At 35.2% G+C, this 18,834-nt stretch overlaps 1 protein-coding gene across 3 annotated transcripts in view; it reads left to right on the top strand.

Annotated features, from left to right (window-relative positions):
• The window catches only part of tafa5.L (TAFA chemokine like family member 5 L homeolog), a 263,103-nt gene that overhangs the window by 100,224 nt on the left and 144,045 nt on the right, over positions 1–18,834 (top strand). For all 3 annotated transcript variants that reach the window (XR_005966290.1, XM_041586434.1, XM_041586436.1), the window contains exon 2: positions 18,225–18,374. Coding sequence is in view for 2 of the 3 variants with exons in the window: in XM_041586434.1 (XP_041442368.1) it covers positions 18,225–18,374 (150 nt within the window). In the remaining variant the exon portion in view is untranslated. The remainder of the gene's footprint in view (positions 1–18,224; positions 18,375–18,834) is intronic.

The raw sequence follows: 18,834 nt of genomic DNA, 5'->3' as shown, positions 1-18,834 counted from the left end.
TATGCTATTTGAAAAATAACATATTATAAAGATATTATCATTTAAAAAGTGTGTGTGGGTGTGTAAGTACTATATGTACTTGTCTATGTATAAAACATAGAATGTAAATGTCCAGATGGCCCGCTTGTGTTTCCTGTATCAGATGTTGACAAAAAGCAGACTTAGGTAAGTGATAACATAAAAGTTTATCAATTGAATTAATTGAAACCGAATGCCACCTAGACATTCTAAGCTTTAATCAATGCAGGACTAATAAATAGACCACCATAGTTTTGTTGATCCATTGAACCTATGACCTTTGTGAAATTAGTCATAGATGATTTACAGTCTAGAAATTAGCTAAATTTTACATGTTCTTATGAACCACAGCATGTTTGCCTTAAGCAGTTTGTGCATAGAGAGAAAAAAATGTCAAGTGAGAAAGCTTTATTTTGGCTTTATTTCTTTGGCATTCATTAGGATTACTAGTTCATTATGCCCCCACATAACTCTGCTAAGCTACTGTTTCTTAGTTTGTTTGATAAATGCTATTAAAGCGGTCAACTGTGTCACTACGTAAAGCTGTTAAAAAGTCCATCCTTCTGACATATCGAATCCGATTTAACAACTCTTGTTCAGAAGGTGGGGATGTCCCCTTCCATTTACTGGCTATGCAGCACCTAGCCGCTGACAGAATAGAATTTGCCAGTCTCTGCAGTGGGGTTGCAACGTGAGGTATGGTATCCCCTAAGACAAATATAATTGGATCTTTAGGAACAGGTGAGGAAAGTACTTTTCCTAACCATTTACACACAGAGTCCCAGAAGCCTAAAATCACCGGGCACGACCAGAAAATGTGTAAAATAGTACCCACCCCAGTATTGCATCTCCAACAGGTGGGAGAAGAAGTTTGAGGGAACAATTGATGCAGTAGTGCTGGAGTATGATACCACCTCATTTGCAATTTGTATATATTTTCCTTGATAATAGTGCATATAGAACTTTTTGAAGCATTCTCCCACATTCTCTGCCATCTAGGCAAATCTATAGTACATTGCAGATCAGCCTCCCACTTTTGCATGTAAGCATGAGGATGTGTTTCCAAATCGATAGAGTTCAATAATTAATACCACCGTGATGTTAGCCCCCTTTGAATATAACCTAGGCGGCACAGTGCTGACAGCGGGTCAATAGGAGGTAGTATGCCCTTAGGAACAATAGCTAAAACAAAATGCCTCAATTGAAGATACCGAAATCTCGAAAGGTTAACTTCCCCCGTATCTGAATTACAATCCTGGTAGCTTTTTAACTTCCTAGTGAGTAGGTGAAACATCTTAGAAAGTTGTAATAAAGGAATGGTTAAGTTAGGAGAAATATTAGTGTGTTGTAAGCTTGCTGACAAATCCGTATTACCCCAAAGAGGTAACAGCGGAGGTGGGGTGGGTAAAAGTTTAGCTATTGTTCGTTGCCATAAGGTTAGTGTATGAAAAGTCGGCCTCAACAGAGTAGGGTAGCAAGGAGGTTTATGTGTAGTCCATAAGTAATAAGCCAAATGTGGGGTATGACAGTGAGAAAGTTCCAAAGACGCCCATTTAGTGCGTGGAACATAATCAACCCAGTCCATTGCCTGTTTAAGTTGCGCAGCCTTATAATAATTTGACAAGTTAGGGATTGCCAATCCGCCTTGCGTGTGATGGGCAAACAGTGTGTGTCGCGCTACACGATGTCTTTTACCCGCCCATGCAAAGTTCATGATCGCCCTTTGTAAATTATCTATTACTGATTTCAGAACCATCAAAGGCAGGGTGTCAAAAAAATACAAGAGTCGCGGAAGTAGATTCATCTTAGTTGCGGCTATTCTACCCACCCAGGATAAATTATAAGTATGCCACGTTTGGAGAACACGTTTCAAAGCTGTCAAGAGGGGCACATAATTCTGTTTATATAAGGAAGTATAGTCAGCTGTAAGCTTGATACCCAAGTATTTGACAGATTCTAAAGGCCAGCGGTATGGGAAATTAATCTGCAAAAGTTTTAGGTTTGAGCAGACTGTCCCTTCTTAACCTGTGAGTCAGAATTTCTAACACTAATGGATTACTGCAACACAAAAATGCCATCCCCCTCATACAGGAACATGGAGGGTCAGATGGTAATGTAACAGTATTGCCGAATACACTTTATTATAACATTTAGATTGGCCATGTTTAAAAACCATTGTCAGATGAGGAAGCCATGGTTCCGTTCACTTCCTACTGTTCTGATTAGTTGGCTATTGGCCTTAAAGGAGAAGGAAAGCTACGGAGGCATTTTATTGCCAATAGATTAGCTGCAATAGTGCAAGCTAGAATGCTATATTTATTCTGTAGAATGTTTTACCATACCTGAGTAAAAAGCTCTAGAAGCTCTCTGTTTGTTTAGGATAGGAGCTGCAGTATTAATGTGGTGTGACATCACTTCCTGCCTGAGTCTCTCCCTGCTCTGGGCTCAGATTACAGTAGAAAAGGGAGGGGGCAGGGGAAGAGGAGCAAACTGAGCATGCTCTTGCCCAGGGCAATGAGGTCTAAGCTGAAGGCAAGAAGTCTGATACAGAAGCCCATGTGTACACAATAGAAGGAAAGAAATGCAGTGTTTCTTTTGACAGGGGACTCAGAGCAGCACTACTTTGGGGGTTTACTGGTATATTTAGATGGACCTTTCTGATAAGGCTTACTTAGTTTTAACCTTTCCTTCTCCTTTAATGAATGGAGCAATAGAGAAATATTCATACTGTGTATAGTACCTCTTAGGCTAGGGTTAGACAATACAAATTCACAGAAGCCCTGGCTGCTCCCCTTATCTTTGCAGGCATGGCGGATTTCAGCGCAAAATTGTAAAATGATGCATTTTTGTACCAAAATCCATCTCGTCTGCCTACTCCCGAGCAGAGACATTGCTTCTGGGTGCAGGCAGAGCAGGAAAGGAGGATTAGCAGTAAATGAGGAGATATAGAGAACAACGTCAGTATAATGAACCATATCAGAGGCTCAGAAGAATAGTCTAAGACAGTCCAAGAAACGCACAGACCAATGTTTAAAGCCTGACAATGGGGAAGTTGGTTCACCACTGGTTCATCTGTGGTTTGAATTTTGCAAATACATTTTCCAATCAAGTACATGACATTTTGTCCATTAATTGTTTATATCACATCTAAATCACGAGAATCACAATGTTTATTGGTATATTGCTCTAAACTATTAAAATCACAATTGCTCTATTATTCTTGCCAATTCAAATTTTTTTATTATTACCTCACTTGAAGTTGCAGCTTGGCTTCAATAGACATTTTCCAACTATTCCTTAGCACTAGTAATAAATTTGAAACTGATTTATTTTGTTTCCTAGAGCAAATATCTTTTATTGTCTAACAGGAAATGCAGCCTTCCAAGTTCAGCATGTTGTGCTTAGAATATATTTCACAACAGCCTGAATATTATGTCAAGGGAACTGGCAGCCTTCTCAGCAAGTGGTGTGGATATTCTGGGTTACTAACAGCAGGCACCTAAGGCAATACAAAAATCTCCGCTAGATGGAAGTTTTATTAGTATTTTAAAAATACGTAATCCAGTATACTACATGGACATAAACAGTAACATATTTATTAAACCAGGGCACATGTGAGTAGATAATGCAGAAACAGTAAATCCAGTAGAAGTCATATAGAAAAGGAAACTATTTTGACAGTTTTGTTAATTTTCTGCTCCATGTGCCACTTGCCTACTGTCATGTCATATAATATACATACTGTATATATGAAGTACAGATGACATTCTGTATAGCAGCATGTGTGTCAGATATTAGCATATTTTAGTTGCTGGTTCAGAAGAATGAGGTCAATACAGCACATGGCCTTTTGTTAAATCAGACAATTCTATGTTTTCTAATATCCTTATAAATTAAAACAGTATACTGTATAATAAACCTTATACAATCTATCTTAAATTCAAAAGGACGGAGACTCAGCTGTTTAACATGTCTGTAATTTTTTTCTTTGTGGTTTCGTTGTTGCCTGGTTTTGTAGAGTTTTTTTTCCTTTTCATTCACGTTGGTAAAGTGCACTCACACAGTGAAATAAAAAAAAACATGTTCATGGCATTCTTTGTAAACTTTCATTGTTATAAAAAAAATAACACGCTGTTCCCAAATCTTAAAGAAGTACAAGTTGCATCTGTACCCCATTTACTTCTTTACCTTGCTGAAATATACACCAAAAGTGTTTTTGATCTTGGTGATTTAGGGTAATGGGTAGTGATGAGCACATTTTTTTGCCAGGCATGGATTCATGGTGTAATTCAATATTTCTCTATCTCCAAACAGACAAAATTTTGCAGTGAAAAAAAAAATTGCAGAGACAAAAATGGCATGTAAGGAAAAAAAACCCCATTGACTTTAATGCCTTTTGAGTGAGAAATAACTTGAGAAAAAACACCAATTGACTTTAATGCACTTGGATAAAAAGTTGCCAAGACAAAAAAGTCACCGGAATAAAAAGGCCCGTTGACTTTAATGCATTTGGAGTGAAAAAAAAGTCACGTGTGTAAAAAAAATGTTTCGCTCGTCAAAAAAAAAATTGTCCTCTATTGACTTCAATGTGTTTCGTAGATTTTTTCGGCACTAGTAATGGCAAACAGAGTTTTGTAACATGCACAATATAATCTATTGCACATGCAATATATATATAAAGAAAAATGGGTCATGCCCATCCAGATGCTGTGCAGCAAGAATTGTTATGCATTTCCACTATACTGTATGTGTAAAGCTTCCTCATGTATAATATAAAAACAGTCAATGATTTAAGAGGGTCAGGAGCTTTATCACCACTAATGGCATAGCTAGAAAAATAACGAAGATGTTTCACACCGCACCCCACTATGCAGTGAAAATAAAGATTAGTGAGTTTTGCAGCACTTGCTTTGCTGAAAATTTGATGAAACAGCAAAATTTGGGAAATTCCTTGGAGTCAATGGGGAGGTATATACATTCCTGTACATTGTTAGAGAAGCCCATGCTTCCACCATGCTACAACTGTTCATAGAAAAGTTTTACTGTTGCCAGTTTCCTCCAAAACATGGTGCCTGAACAGCTCCTTAGATAGACAGGGGTAAGGGGTAGGAGGGCTTCCATCTGATTTGTTGATGTAGAAGACAAGTTATGGATAATAATAACTCACACAACAGACTGCATTTATTTCCAGACCACACAACAGAATTTTATCTCGGATTCGTGACTGGTGAAAAAACATATTTCACTGCAAAATCAGTAAGCAAAATTGTTCACTTATCCCTATAAATGCCATGAATTTGATAAATATTAGGGTGCATTATAATTGTGGCTCTTCATTACAGTCATCTGGACAAATCATTTATATAGGTGCAAACATGTTATATTCCCCCACCCCAAGTTTGTTTTCATGATCTGGTTCTAGATCGTGGTTCTAAGTCACAGTTCTGATGATACTGGTTGATAAAATTTTCTAGCCATGTGAGTTTGTACCTTGAGACTCTCTGGCCATTATTACGTTATGCGTCATCTGACTCAAACAATAATATTTAAAAAATAACTTGAAAAAAATTAGGCTTTTGTACCTTACCATTGCTGGGTGTTTTTGAATTGAGCCTTGCGGTCAATTCTTTGTAGTCAATACTGGCCCATAAGTCCATATTACAATGAGCAGAGTGAAAAGTACCTGGAACCTCAGCCTTTCCAACTTAGATATTCATTAGAAACTCCTGTTGCTCACAAATCCTTTAACTATTTTAGAGAAGGGAAAATTGTAATTAATACATGTATGTTCTCAAACCACATATCTGGGATTTAACCAATACTTATACACAAGGATAATCTATGTAATTGCTTTTATGCGTTGTATATGATGAAATGAAGTACTTCTATCTGAAGATTTGAAGATGTATCTGAAGAGGGGGATCAATACACTGTAGGGCTCATTTATAAACAGTACTATACAGTTGTCACCTTTTGTGTCACATATACAACACACAGAACACACCAATCACTGAAGCAAGAAAGCCCTATATATTACTCCAGGCTTGAGGCAACTTGCACATTATAAATTATGCACATTGCACTAGGGCATTTGCATGGGGTGTGCATGTGGTCACCAGTGGACTTACAATATATATATAAATATAAATATATATATATATATATATATATATATATATATATATATATATATATATATATATATATATATAAATAAATATATATATAAAAACATTTTTTTCTAATTTCCCTTTAAATGGTTCCCTGTAAAGTTGTGTCTGGCATTAGGTTCTTCTAGGCAAAGTAAACTTGTAAAGTGCATTCATGGGGAAAAACATGACCGATTTTTGCATTAGTACCTCATCCATGTACTGTTTATGTGTCTGTATCAGCATATACATACAATTTTTCCTGTTAGCTTAATAGAACTGGGTTCTTGCACATTGAAGCTTGCAGCCTCTGTGTGAGTCACCCTTCATCTATTCCATGATAATCATGGAATGATAATTTGTCTACTGCATGATGGAAGGAATCATCACCCTATGCTCGTATATAAGAGGCAATAATATGTGCAATCCATTTTTTTCTGATTTAGTCATAGACAGCAGTCTAGTGTAATATCATAGATAAACACCAATGCAACATTTTTTAAGATTGTGTTAAAGGAATTGTTCAGTGTCAAAAAAAAGCTGTGTAAATAGATAGGCTGTGCAAAATAAAAAATGTTTCTAATATAGTTAGTTAGCCAAAAATGTAATGTATAAAGGCTGGAGTAACTGGATGTCTAATATAATAGCCAGAACACTATTTCCTGCTTTTCAGCTCTCTTGGTTTAAACTGACAGGTTTCCCTGGTTACCAAGCAGTAACCAATCAGAGACTTGAAGGGTGCCACATGGGTCATATCTGTTGCTTTTGAATCTGAGCTGAATGCTGAGGATCAATTGCAAACTCACTGAACAGAAATGTCCCATGTGGCCCCCCTTCAAGTCGCTGACTAACTCAGAGTTATAGAGCTGAAAAGCAGGAAGTAGTGTTCTGGCTTTTATGTTACACATCCAGTTACTCCAGCCTTTATACATTACATTTTTGGCTAACTAACTATATTAGAAACATTTTTTATTTTGCACAGCCTATCTATTTACACAGATCTTATTTTCACACTGAACTGTTCCTTTAAAGGCAGTGTCTTTCTTTGTTCTTAAACCACTCATTGCACATTGAAATACAGTTGCGTAATAACAATTTAATGGAATGTGACCTGTACCTTTAAAGTTAGCAAATCATCTTCAGTTAAAGTGAAAATAGACTCTAGAGAAATGTACTTGGCTCATAATACTACCAATAATGAGCAGTGATGTAGCAAAATAACATTTTTTTTATTTAACACATTAATTGACCATCTCATAAAGTGACAATTAATAAAACCATTACTAGACAAGTTTATAGGCGCCAGCTAAAGGAAACATAAAAAGCATAAAAACACTTATTGTGGAATGTAGACTGTGTCACCAGTACCAAAGAAAAAATAGTATCAACTGTAGTGTAGTGTGTTTTGCAGACAAATATAGTTTCTTCTGTACTTTATAAGGGACATTTTTCCAAACTAAATACCTTCTTTTGTATTAGTATGAAAAAGTAGTGTTGCGATATAGGTAGTCTGCTTTTTTTTTTTTACAGATCATTAACTTTTCTACCTTTTTCAGGGCTTGGCCCGGGCTAGGCCCTTTACATGTAGTGTAGTATTTTTCCCAATAGTGGAGCCCTTTAAATGTAGTGTAGTATTTTTCCCATTATAAGCACTTTGCAGTCAAAGTTACTGCCTTGGATTGTGTCATTTTGGGGTGTGGAGACAGGACACACTTGTAGGAGAATCCACCATAAAACCGCTAATGGTGAGCTACAGTTTTCAGTCAGGTTGGCAAAACAGTCAGGTTTAGGAACTTCAAGTAACAATTACTTAGAAAAGCAGCCATATGAGGGAAAAACGATCAACATGCAACATGAGCAATAGGTAACTTTTGATGTACATTCATATTTTGAATAATAATTGTTTAGTGTCATTATCACTTTAAAAGTACCTTCTTGGTTATATTATTGTTACATTTGAACAATGAATCTCATAAACATGGGGATTTTTTTCTCAGCAAGAAGATTTTCTGGTGGACCTTTGGTGCCCCAGACTTAAGGTGGCCATAGACGCACAGATAATATCGTACGAAACGAATTTTCGTCCGATATTCGTTGCGTGTATGGTGGAAAAAGAGCCGACCGATATCGGCAGAAGACTTGGATATCGGTCGGCTTGTTGATCGGGCTGGACGGAAAATTTGGATCGGGTGCCTTTGAAGGGACCCAAACATCGCCCATTGTTAGTGCTGAATCGTCAGATACAGGTAGAATTCTATTGTTTCTTCCCGTATATCTACCTGTATATCTGACGATTCAGCTCTACACGTGTGTATTGAAATGAACGATCTTTCTTGGAAAGATCTTTTCCAAGAAAGATCGTAATTGTTACGTCTATGGCCACCTTAACAGTGTCTATTGGTATTGACAACACTCTTCATGCAAAAGAATTTTGTCAGTAAGATTGTGTACAGAGAGACAGAGAGATAGAGGGTTATTTAATAAAACTCGTTTTTATCTGGTCAGGCTTTTTGGAATTTTTTTGTAAAAAAAAACTTGAATTTTTAGTGATTTATTATACCCAATGCAAAAAAACAGAATAAAAAAATCCACCATGTCAAAGCTGTGAAGATCATATATAAGTAGATGGCATATGTCCCTATTCCAATTTGAAGATATCGTGGTTTGCGCTGGGTTTAGCTCAGTAATCTGAAAAATTCAGGGTTTTCGTGCAACAACCTAAATAAATGGAGTGATTCAGATGAAAAGTCTGAAAAAAATCTTACCATTTGAGTTTTCACTCTATTTTAGTGAGGTTTTTTCCCAATCTGATTTTTTCTATTTATTTTAATGATAAATAAGGCAAAATGAATGGGAATTTGGTAAAGCTTTTTTTATTATAAAAAATAGATATTTTAGTTAAAAAACCCCATAGTGTCAATGGTGCATGTTCTAACTGTGCATAACTGTACAACTGTTGTCCCAAAGGTTAATTTGTTAAGTTATTTGGATCTGGAAGTAAGACTTTGTATAGTTGGTCACAACAGAATCATGTTCGACTGCTAAAAGCAAATGAAAAATATGTTTTTGATAAATTTGGCAATTCATTTTAAAAAAAATAATTCTGGATTTTAGATATAAACTCACGATTAAGGAAACAATCAGTTTAACTGAGTTAATGGGACAAAAATATACCAGATAAATGTACCAAATCAGCCCCTACATTACAGAAAATAACAGAACTGTTAAAGTTTGCTTGAAAGTGAAATGCTTGCATACAATGTATTTATTTGTTACAGATTTCAAGTGTTTTAATTTAATGGAAATTCATGGGACATAAGTCAGTACATATCATAAGGTGATCTTTTCAGCTTCAGCTGTAAAATTCCCCTTTGCAACCAGAACTGTTTATTTTCACCCTGATAAATATACACATATGAAAAATAAGGTTTTTTTTCCAGAGTTCAATCTTTCTTTCTGGTTTATGAAAGTACATCAAAAATTCTAAATGTAAACAAACAAGTAGCGTTGCATGATTTTCAGTGACTCTATTCTGAAATAGAATATGTAATCAAAAAAACATTAATTGTTAATTGTAGGTATTTAAAATAATTGTTTTGATTGCATTCCCAGAAACTATTCAAGGTAAAAGTAAAAAAAAACAGAAAAAGATTTATCTGTACATGTAAAATGCTTTTAGAAGAGTAGCCTGTTCTCTACAAATACAGTAACCATGAGAACACGAGAAATAATAATGTGTATACATAACGATGTAGTCTGTGGGTGTCTTTAAAATGTGTGTTCAAAGAATATGTGTTGCGTTTAAAAAGACATTTTCTACCCACAAAAACTCTAGCTTTAGAAAGGAACAAAAAAAATGACTGTTAAAGATTTTGCTTTGAAGTTTTCTTAAATGTGTGGTATTTATTAGAATGGAATTTTATTAAAAAAAAGTTTACATTTTTAAGGATATATATTAGGGATATAATGCTAAGGTCTCTATTATCAAGAAACCCATTATCTAAAAAGTTTTAAAATACTGTATGGCAATGCCAATTTCAGTAGTGTCCTACTTAAAGAATTCTTAATTTTTGACAGATTTGCTTTTTCTCAGTAACAACACATCATAGTTGATGTTAACAACTATGTTAACATATGTTGACATCATTCCTTCTTGATGGCACGGCAATCCTATTAGGTTGTTTAAATTATTTTTAAGTAGCCTAAAGCAACAATGCTTCATATTATGGAAAGACTTGCTATCCAGAAAATCCCAGGTCCCAAGTATTCCAAATAATAGAGCTTATGTTTGTACCTAACAGTTAGGGGCCCATTCATTAAGTTCGAGTGAAGGAATAGAAGAAAAAATACATTGAATTTCGAAGTGTTTTTTTGGCTACTTCGACCATCGAATGGGCTACTTCGACCTTCAACTACGACTTCGACTTCAAATCGAACAATTCGAACTAAAAATTGTTTGACTATTCGACCATTCGATAGTCAAAGTACTGTCTCTTTAAGAAAAAACTTCGACCCCCTAGTTCGCCACCTAAAAGCTACCGAAGTCAATGTTAGCCTATGGGCAAGGTCCCCATAGGCTTGGCTAACTTTTTTTGGTCGAAGGATAATCCTTCGATTGATGGATTAAAATCCTTCGAACCGTTCGATTCGAAGGATTTAATCGTTCGATCCAACGATTATTCCTTCGATCGAACTATTTGCGCAAAATCCTTCGACTTCGATATTCGAATATTCCCCAGTCGAATATCGAAGGTTAATTAACCCTCGATATTCGACCCTTGATACATTTGCCCCTTAGTCTATAATAATGCTGTGTCATAAAGATTATCAATTCAAAAAAACACAACATACAGTAAATAACTATTATATTTGTCTATTTGTGCATTAGAAATATTTTGAATAGTTTATATAACTCTTTACAACTGCAAACAAAACCATTCAGATATTGAATGTACATAAAATCTGGAAAAATTGAATGGTGAAACTGTTCTTAAAAAATAAAAAATACAACATTGACATTTTTGTCTCCTGGAGCAGAAAGAAACTTAAATCTGAATCACAAACAATGCCTTATGTTTTTTCACCCTAACCAATTATTATAACTAGCACAGCTTTTGTCTCCTTTCTGTGCTCCCTCTAGAGAAGTATAATGGAAATAGTAATTCTCTGTGGCTTTCTTGTACCACATTAAATCTTGATAAAGTCAAAGATTTTGAATTTAGAATTTGCATTTGTACACATTTACAAGGCTATAACATGAAGTTATGGTTAACAGAAAAGGTGTTTACTCTCTATTTAGCAGTGCAAGATTTCTCACGTTTTTTTATTATTGTTGTTGTTATTGTTATTATGCTGTGAATAAACAATGAAATTTCCTGAAATAAAATATTTTACACAATTATTTTGGAAGAATATTCTTCTACATATCTGTAATTCTCTTTAATGTTCAGCGTTTGAACATTGTTTTTTCTTTTTTTATATATATGTGGCTTAAACAACTACTGAGAACAGGTATATGTTAATGTATCTCCAACAAAAAAAGTAAGAAGTTAATCAGAGTCTGTATTATATGGTGGACCATTAATAGTTTATTTTGCATATTACTGTATCCTCATAAATCATGTTCTTTCCATGAGATCAATAATAAGAAACTGTTCTTTCCAGTAGAAGAAGCAGTCAACAATTGAACAATTCTAGAGGCATAACAGAAACAATACTATGGCTTGGCTCTCAATATGTCAGGTTGTTGTATTAAAGCAACAGCTCTTGGTACTGTACCTAGTTAGCCTAGTTTGCCTCTATCTGGTCATATCTTGGGTATTGTAAATCATAGTTATATGTGCAACTATGAAGTCTGTTCATTAGTATGGAACAAGTTCATTTTCTGACACTGTGCATTATGTAATTATGTGTAAAATAGTCTGTCATGTAGTAGTGCCTTGGTTTTAAGCAAGTTTTAACAGTGACCTTAAAGTCAACTGAATTCTACCTATTGTTGACCATGAATATATTTATGTAAACACGTATATTTATTCTCATATACACATACCTACATTTTCCAGGTTATAAGGGTTCCGTAATAAAAGAGATTCAATCAAAATATATATTTATTTACAAAACCTATTGACACATATCCACAGAAATAATACACATAAACAACAAACTTTACAACATTAAATCTATACCAAATATTTACAAAGACAAACATTTATTATAACAATTCCTAATATCATATAACATTGTCTGGCATCAAAGATATCACATAAATATGGCAACCAACTATAAGATGGCACATTAATAAAATAAATGAAATAAATCTTATTTCAACTGGAAATATTTTCAACAAAATTTAAAAAACAAAATAGGGTTAAAAAATTTTCCAAAACATTCCAGTGGTCCTAATTTAATTTGGAGTCTTTATGCAAACAGCATCTTAATCAACAAGTTGAATATAAATGATTATCATTAACTTGTGAGGATTATATTTTTCTGCATGTGTGGTGTACCCGGCCTGGATAAAAGATGTTTTTAGTGGAATAAGAAAAATCACAGGAAATATGCTGTATGAAAAAACTATGTGGCTATACTTCTTTTCACAAATTGATGAATAGATGACTAAAAGAAATCTCTTTTGTGTCTTTGTGAAATAGCAAGTGGGGATTTGTAATGGTGGTCCTTCTTCATTAAACATTCTTATGGCTGGGAGAGTATACTCCTTTTGCAGTCATTAAAATAATGCACATTTACTAAATGTTAATTTTTATGAGGCTTGTTAAAACCTTCAACATTTAATTTTTATTTACACAGCTAATGATGTGTTACCTGCTTAAAGCATTTATTTAAAGTCGGATCTTAATTGTTTTGTGATTCTTGGCCAAAGGTTTAAAAGCCTCTAGACTGAATAGGCACAAAACAATTATCAGTGACTAAGAGGCAGGCAAATTTAGTATATGAAACGCTTGTTATGCATTAAAAATCCTCCTTATGGCATGTCCCTTAATAATTAGCAATCAACTGACCTTCTCTGCTTTTTACTGATGAAAAAAAAACCACTACACAGCCTGAAGGTATGCTGGAGTGGCATATACAATATAAAAACTACTACATTAGATAGCTTTAAAAGGGGGTTGAATGGCTTTTTATCAAATGAGGGAATACAGGGTCATTGAAGATAGCTCATAGTACAAGTTGATCCAGGGACTAGTCCGATTGCCATTTTGGAATCAGGAAAGAAATTTTCCCCCTCTGAGGCAAATTGAGAGGCTTCAGATGGGTTTTTTGCCTTCCTCTAGATCAAGGGTCCCCAACCTTTTTTTACCCGTGAGCCACATTCATATGTAAAAAGAGATGGGGAGCCAAATAAAGACTGTGATTGGCTATTTGGTACCCCCTATGTGGACTGCCTACAGCAGGCTTTACTTGGCACTATACTGCAATTAAAACTTGCCTCCAAGCCGGGAATTCAAAGATAAGCACCTGCTTTGAGGCCACTGAGAGCAACATCCAAGGGGTTGGAGAGCAACATGTTGCTCATGCGCTACTGGTTGGGGATCACTGCTCTAGATCAACTAGCAGTTAGGCAGGTTAAAAATAGAGTTTAAAGGTTGAACTTGATTGATGTGTGTCTTTTTTCAACCTACCTTTCTATGTTACTATGTTACATAGAACCAATTACCAATTTGCAGCTTACTCATTATATACACCAAAACTATCTGGCCATACTTTTTAAATAATGAAATTGGATATTTAAGCCACCACCGTTGCTGCTATAGGTGTTTAACACACATCCATGTAATTAGCAATAAACATTGGCAGAATAATGTATTCAAGATCTCAGTGACTTTCAACATGGCACCATCAAAGGGTGCAAAATTCACCATGTTCTTGTAAAAGACCTTCCCAGTGGAGTGGAAAATGTTATAGAAGTCAATAAAGAACTAACTTTACATTAATTATAGGATTAGAAAAACACATAGGACAGGCAGTTGTGCAAATATATATGGTTATATTATTATTTAATACTTTTGATTTCAGAATGGGATGTTGAAAAGGCAGGCTTATTTATGGATATAGTGTAATTTTTCCTTACAAGGATGGTAATTAACCTGCCTGTATGTTTTTGGAATGTGGGAAGTAATCAGTGTACCCAGAGGAAATCCACACTGACACTGGGAGAATATACTTGAGGAAAAAAGATCCCTGTAACTCATGCATGCCCTTGGAAAGTATGTGATTACACAGCTTGCTCCACTTTGTTCTTTTTTTATTTTATATATGAGGTGCATATTAGCCAATCCAGCTACAGAATGACTTTTGAAAACCTCACAATTTCACCCTATATATCTTACGTCAAATAGAGAGGCTGAACATTTGATTAGTCTACAGAAAACTTTAGAAACATTTTGAAATGTTGTGCTAAAGTCTGCTCCCACCTATTTTCTAATGTAGTGTGGATGATATTTGTCAAGGGCAATTAAAAAACAGTATAGTATGTATATTGTGCATTTTATTACAATTTCCTTTATTGTATTGTAAAAATTTAATAGAAAGATTTCTTGCAAACTGAAAATGCACTTTTCAGCTGATGAATATTAAACATTACTTACCTTTGCAAGCACTTTTGGTGCTTAATGAGCTCAAATACTTGATCATGTAACACTTTCATGTTTCATTTGCAATTTAGCAGTCTTACAACTGTAGGTGCAAGTCCTTAACTGAAAAGCACAACAACAAAGATAATGACATGTAAAATATATGCAGCTTTACTTTATGACCTAGTTAAAAAGCTGGTTCCAAAGTTTCAGTGACAAAGTGCTGATGCTGAGATCTGCATATACCATAAAGCCACTGGGATGAGCATTTCAAAGAGTCAATAGGTGGTAAAAGTACAATCCATCCACCTTGGGGACATCGTGTAGGTCACTTAAATTACCATTGCCAGTAAAAGGGATGCATATCCCTGTGCTCAAATAATATGTCTCTTGATTTACATTCTTCATGCCCTTTGTAAAAAAAAAATCGGGAAAAAAAGCAAACCACCAAGATAAATATAGGTACATGTAGTTGGCAATTTTTAAACAAAAATCAGTTATTTCATGAAAATAAAACATTCACACTAAAGTTTAATTTATAAAAAAAAATTCAGTATATTTAACCTATAATGTACAGGTATGGGATCTGTTATCTGGAAACCCGTTATACAGGAAGCTCCGAATTATGGAATGGCAAACACCCATAGACTCCATTTTATCCAAATAATCCACATTCTTTAAAATGATTTCCTTTTTCTTTGTTATTATAAAACAATACCTTGTTTTTGATCCCAACTAAAATATAATTGATCCTTATTGGAAGTAAAACCAACCTACTGGGTTTATTTGGGGTCACATTTACTTAGTTCGAGTGAAGGAATAGAATAAAAAAAACTTCAAATTTCGAATGTTTTTTTGGCTACTTTGACCATCGAACTGGCTACTTCGACCTCCGACTTCGACTTCGAATCGAACGATTCGAGCTAAAAATCGTTCGACTATTTGACCATTCGATAGTCGAAGTACTGTCTCTTTAAAAAAAACTTTGACCCCCTACTTCGCCAAGTAAAACCTACCGAACCTCAATGTTAGCCTAAGGGGAAGGTCCCCATAGGCTTTCTAAGCTTTTATTGATCGAAGGAATTTTGTACGATCGATGGATTAAAATCCTTCGAATCGTTCGATTCGAAGGATTTAATCGTTCGAATTGTTCGATTCGAAGGATTTAATCGTTCGATCGAACGATTATTCCTTCGATCGTTCGAACGAACGAATAGCACTAAATACTTCGACTTCGATATTCGAAGTCGAAGGATTTAACTTCGACAGTCGAATATTGAGGGTTAATCTGCCCCCTAATGTTTACATGATTTTCTAGTAGACGTAAACTGTGAATATACAAATTACAGAAAGATCCATTATCCGGAAAACTCCAGGTCCCGAGCAATCTGTATAACAGGTCCCAAAACTGTACAATATATATGTTAAACAGTAACAGTTTTTCTGCAGGTTGAGAAGTATGTTTTATTTTATTGTTTTACTGCAGAAGTCAATGTCATACAGGGCAGTTTTGATGTAAGACAAAAAAAAGGTTATATGTCCTGGGACACTATGCCTCAAAGGAAGTCCTCTGGCTATGAAATATCCTAGCACAAAGTACATAATGTTATATGTGTTAGACAATCTCAGTATGTAGGCTGATTGGTACTGGAGGATGATTTTCCATAATTTACTGTTTTTTAAAAAAAATACTTTCAGTCCCCTTCTCATTTGAAGTAATTGATAAGAAAAATATACACCTCACACGTGATTTTCTAAATGTATTTGTGAAATCAAATAGCAGCAAAAACATAAAATAACATGCACAACAGCTGTAAAATGTGCTGATGCACTTCCTTTCCACGTAACCCCCTTTATTTCCATTTTTAGCGTGAGGAGAGAAAAACGATCTATAACTGCCACAAACATATAAACAATATACCTAACTCTTACTTGTTAATCAATATTATAAGATGAGTCACAGTCAACTGTTATAGTTGGGTTTAGTTTGCATTAATCTTTTAAGTCTAATGCATGAAAAAAAACTGTGTAAATGGGTTACAGATTAACAGCAAACGTGTTTTGCCATAGAAAATGTAGAACATAGTTGCCTTACAATCACTGTTATAAATAAGAGCAGTTTCCTCGTTAACAGCAGTTTTTCACCTTCATTAAATACTGCATAATTTATACATTTCACACCTGGGAGGATAATAATTCCCAATTACAATGGCTTTTTCAACATATAGATTGTGTGTGCGCTAATGCTGTTAACTCATGCAGACAATGCCATGTACAAGCCTTTTTGCGTATGAATTTTACTGAATGTTATCTAAAAAAAAAAGAAACAGAAATAAAGTAGGTCACTCTGTTTAACCCCTTAAGGTTATTCTCATGTTTTTTAAAACACCCACTAATAATTTTTTTTAGCAGACATGTATTCTACTTATGATAACATAATCATCTAATATTGTGCTAGAATTCACAAGCTTAATAACTGGAAATAAAATACTTTATATCCAAGTTAAATCAAACTATAAACAAATAGTCTTGATATATCCAAGTTAAATCAAACTATAAACCAATAGTCTTGATTGTTGAACATATATTTGTTGTATTATAGCCAGCTAACATGGGATACACTCCTGATTCTCGAGGAACCTACTCTGTAGACCATGGGTCCCCAACCTTTTTTACCCGTGAGCCACATTCAAATGTAAAAAGAGTTGGGGAGCAACACAAGCATGAAAAAATCCCTTGGGGTGCCAAATAGGGGCTGTAATTGGTTATTTGGTAGCCTCTATGTCAGTGATCCCCAACCAGTAGCTCGTGAGCAACATGTTGCTCTCCAACCCCTTGGATGTTGCTCCCAGTGGCCTCAAAGCAGATGCTTATTTTTGAATTCCAGGCTTGGAGGCAAGTTTTGGCTACATAAAAACCAGATGCACTGCCAAACAGAACCTCAATGTAGGTTGACAATTCACATAGGGGCTACCAAATAGCCAATCACAGCCCTTATTTGGCACCCAGGAACATTTTTCATGCTTGTGTTGCTCCCCGACTCCTTTTACTTCTGAATGTTGCTCACAGGTTCAAAAGGTTGGGGATCCCTGCCCTATGTGGACCTGCAGCCTACAGGAGGCTCTACTGGGCACTATACTTCGTTTTTATGCAAATAAAACTTGCTTCCAATCCTGGAATTCAAAAATAAGAACCTGCTTTGAGGACACTGAGAGCAACATCCAAGGGGTTGGGGAGCAACATGGTGCTCACGAGCTACTGGTTGGGGATCACTGCTGTAGACCAACAATAATCAGTTTGTTGGGTTCACTTGTTCAGCTCAGAGAAAAAATATGATACACCATGTTTTTATTGTATCTTTCAAATGTTTCCCTTTTTATAATGTTATAAAGCACCACTATATTTTAAAGTAATTGCTTATAGTTCATTTACTGACTTTGGTACCTGTTGCTGATTTTTTTTCCAGGTCAGTTAGCCGCAGGTACATGTGAGGTTGTTACATACGACAGAGATAGCAGTCAGCCACGGAGGACTATAGCCCGACAAACAGCGCGCTGTGCATGTAAGAAAGGACAGATTGCCGGCACAACAAGAGCAAAGCCAGCCTGCGTAGATGGTAAGTAGTTGCAATCCATCTTATTAATATAAAAATGAGGTACACATTTTTAAAAATTAAACATTGTGCAAAATGCCATTTCCATATGTATAAATGAAGGCAACAATCGATTAAAAGGATTAGTATGTTTGCTTGCTGTTTTCTATAAGTGGTTTCATGTGTTTTGAGAATAGGAATCTTGACAATGTATTAAATCACTAATTAGCATATCTTCGGTGTCTGTGTTAATGATGTGGTGTAACATTTGTAGTTTGGATTATTTTTGGCTCTATTTGGGTAAGAACCTTGACTCTTGCACCCTTTGAGTGCCCACCATTAATTGCTGTTTTCTATGAATCTTGGCAATTGCCATGAACAGTTAATGAACTTGTGGAACTGTAGAAACACATTATCAGGAGATGTAAACTTTACCCAATAGCCTTAGTTTGCTGTATAAAAATTAGTTGAGATTCAAAGATTT

Source organism: Xenopus laevis, chromosome 3L, assembly GCF_017654675.1.
Source record: "Xenopus laevis strain J_2021 chromosome 3L, Xenopus_laevis_v10.1, whole genome shotgun sequence".
NCBI classification, from domain to species: domain Eukaryota; kingdom Metazoa; phylum Chordata; class Amphibia; order Anura; family Pipidae; genus Xenopus; species Xenopus laevis.
This window is presented reverse-complemented; position numbering and strand designations above follow the sequence as displayed.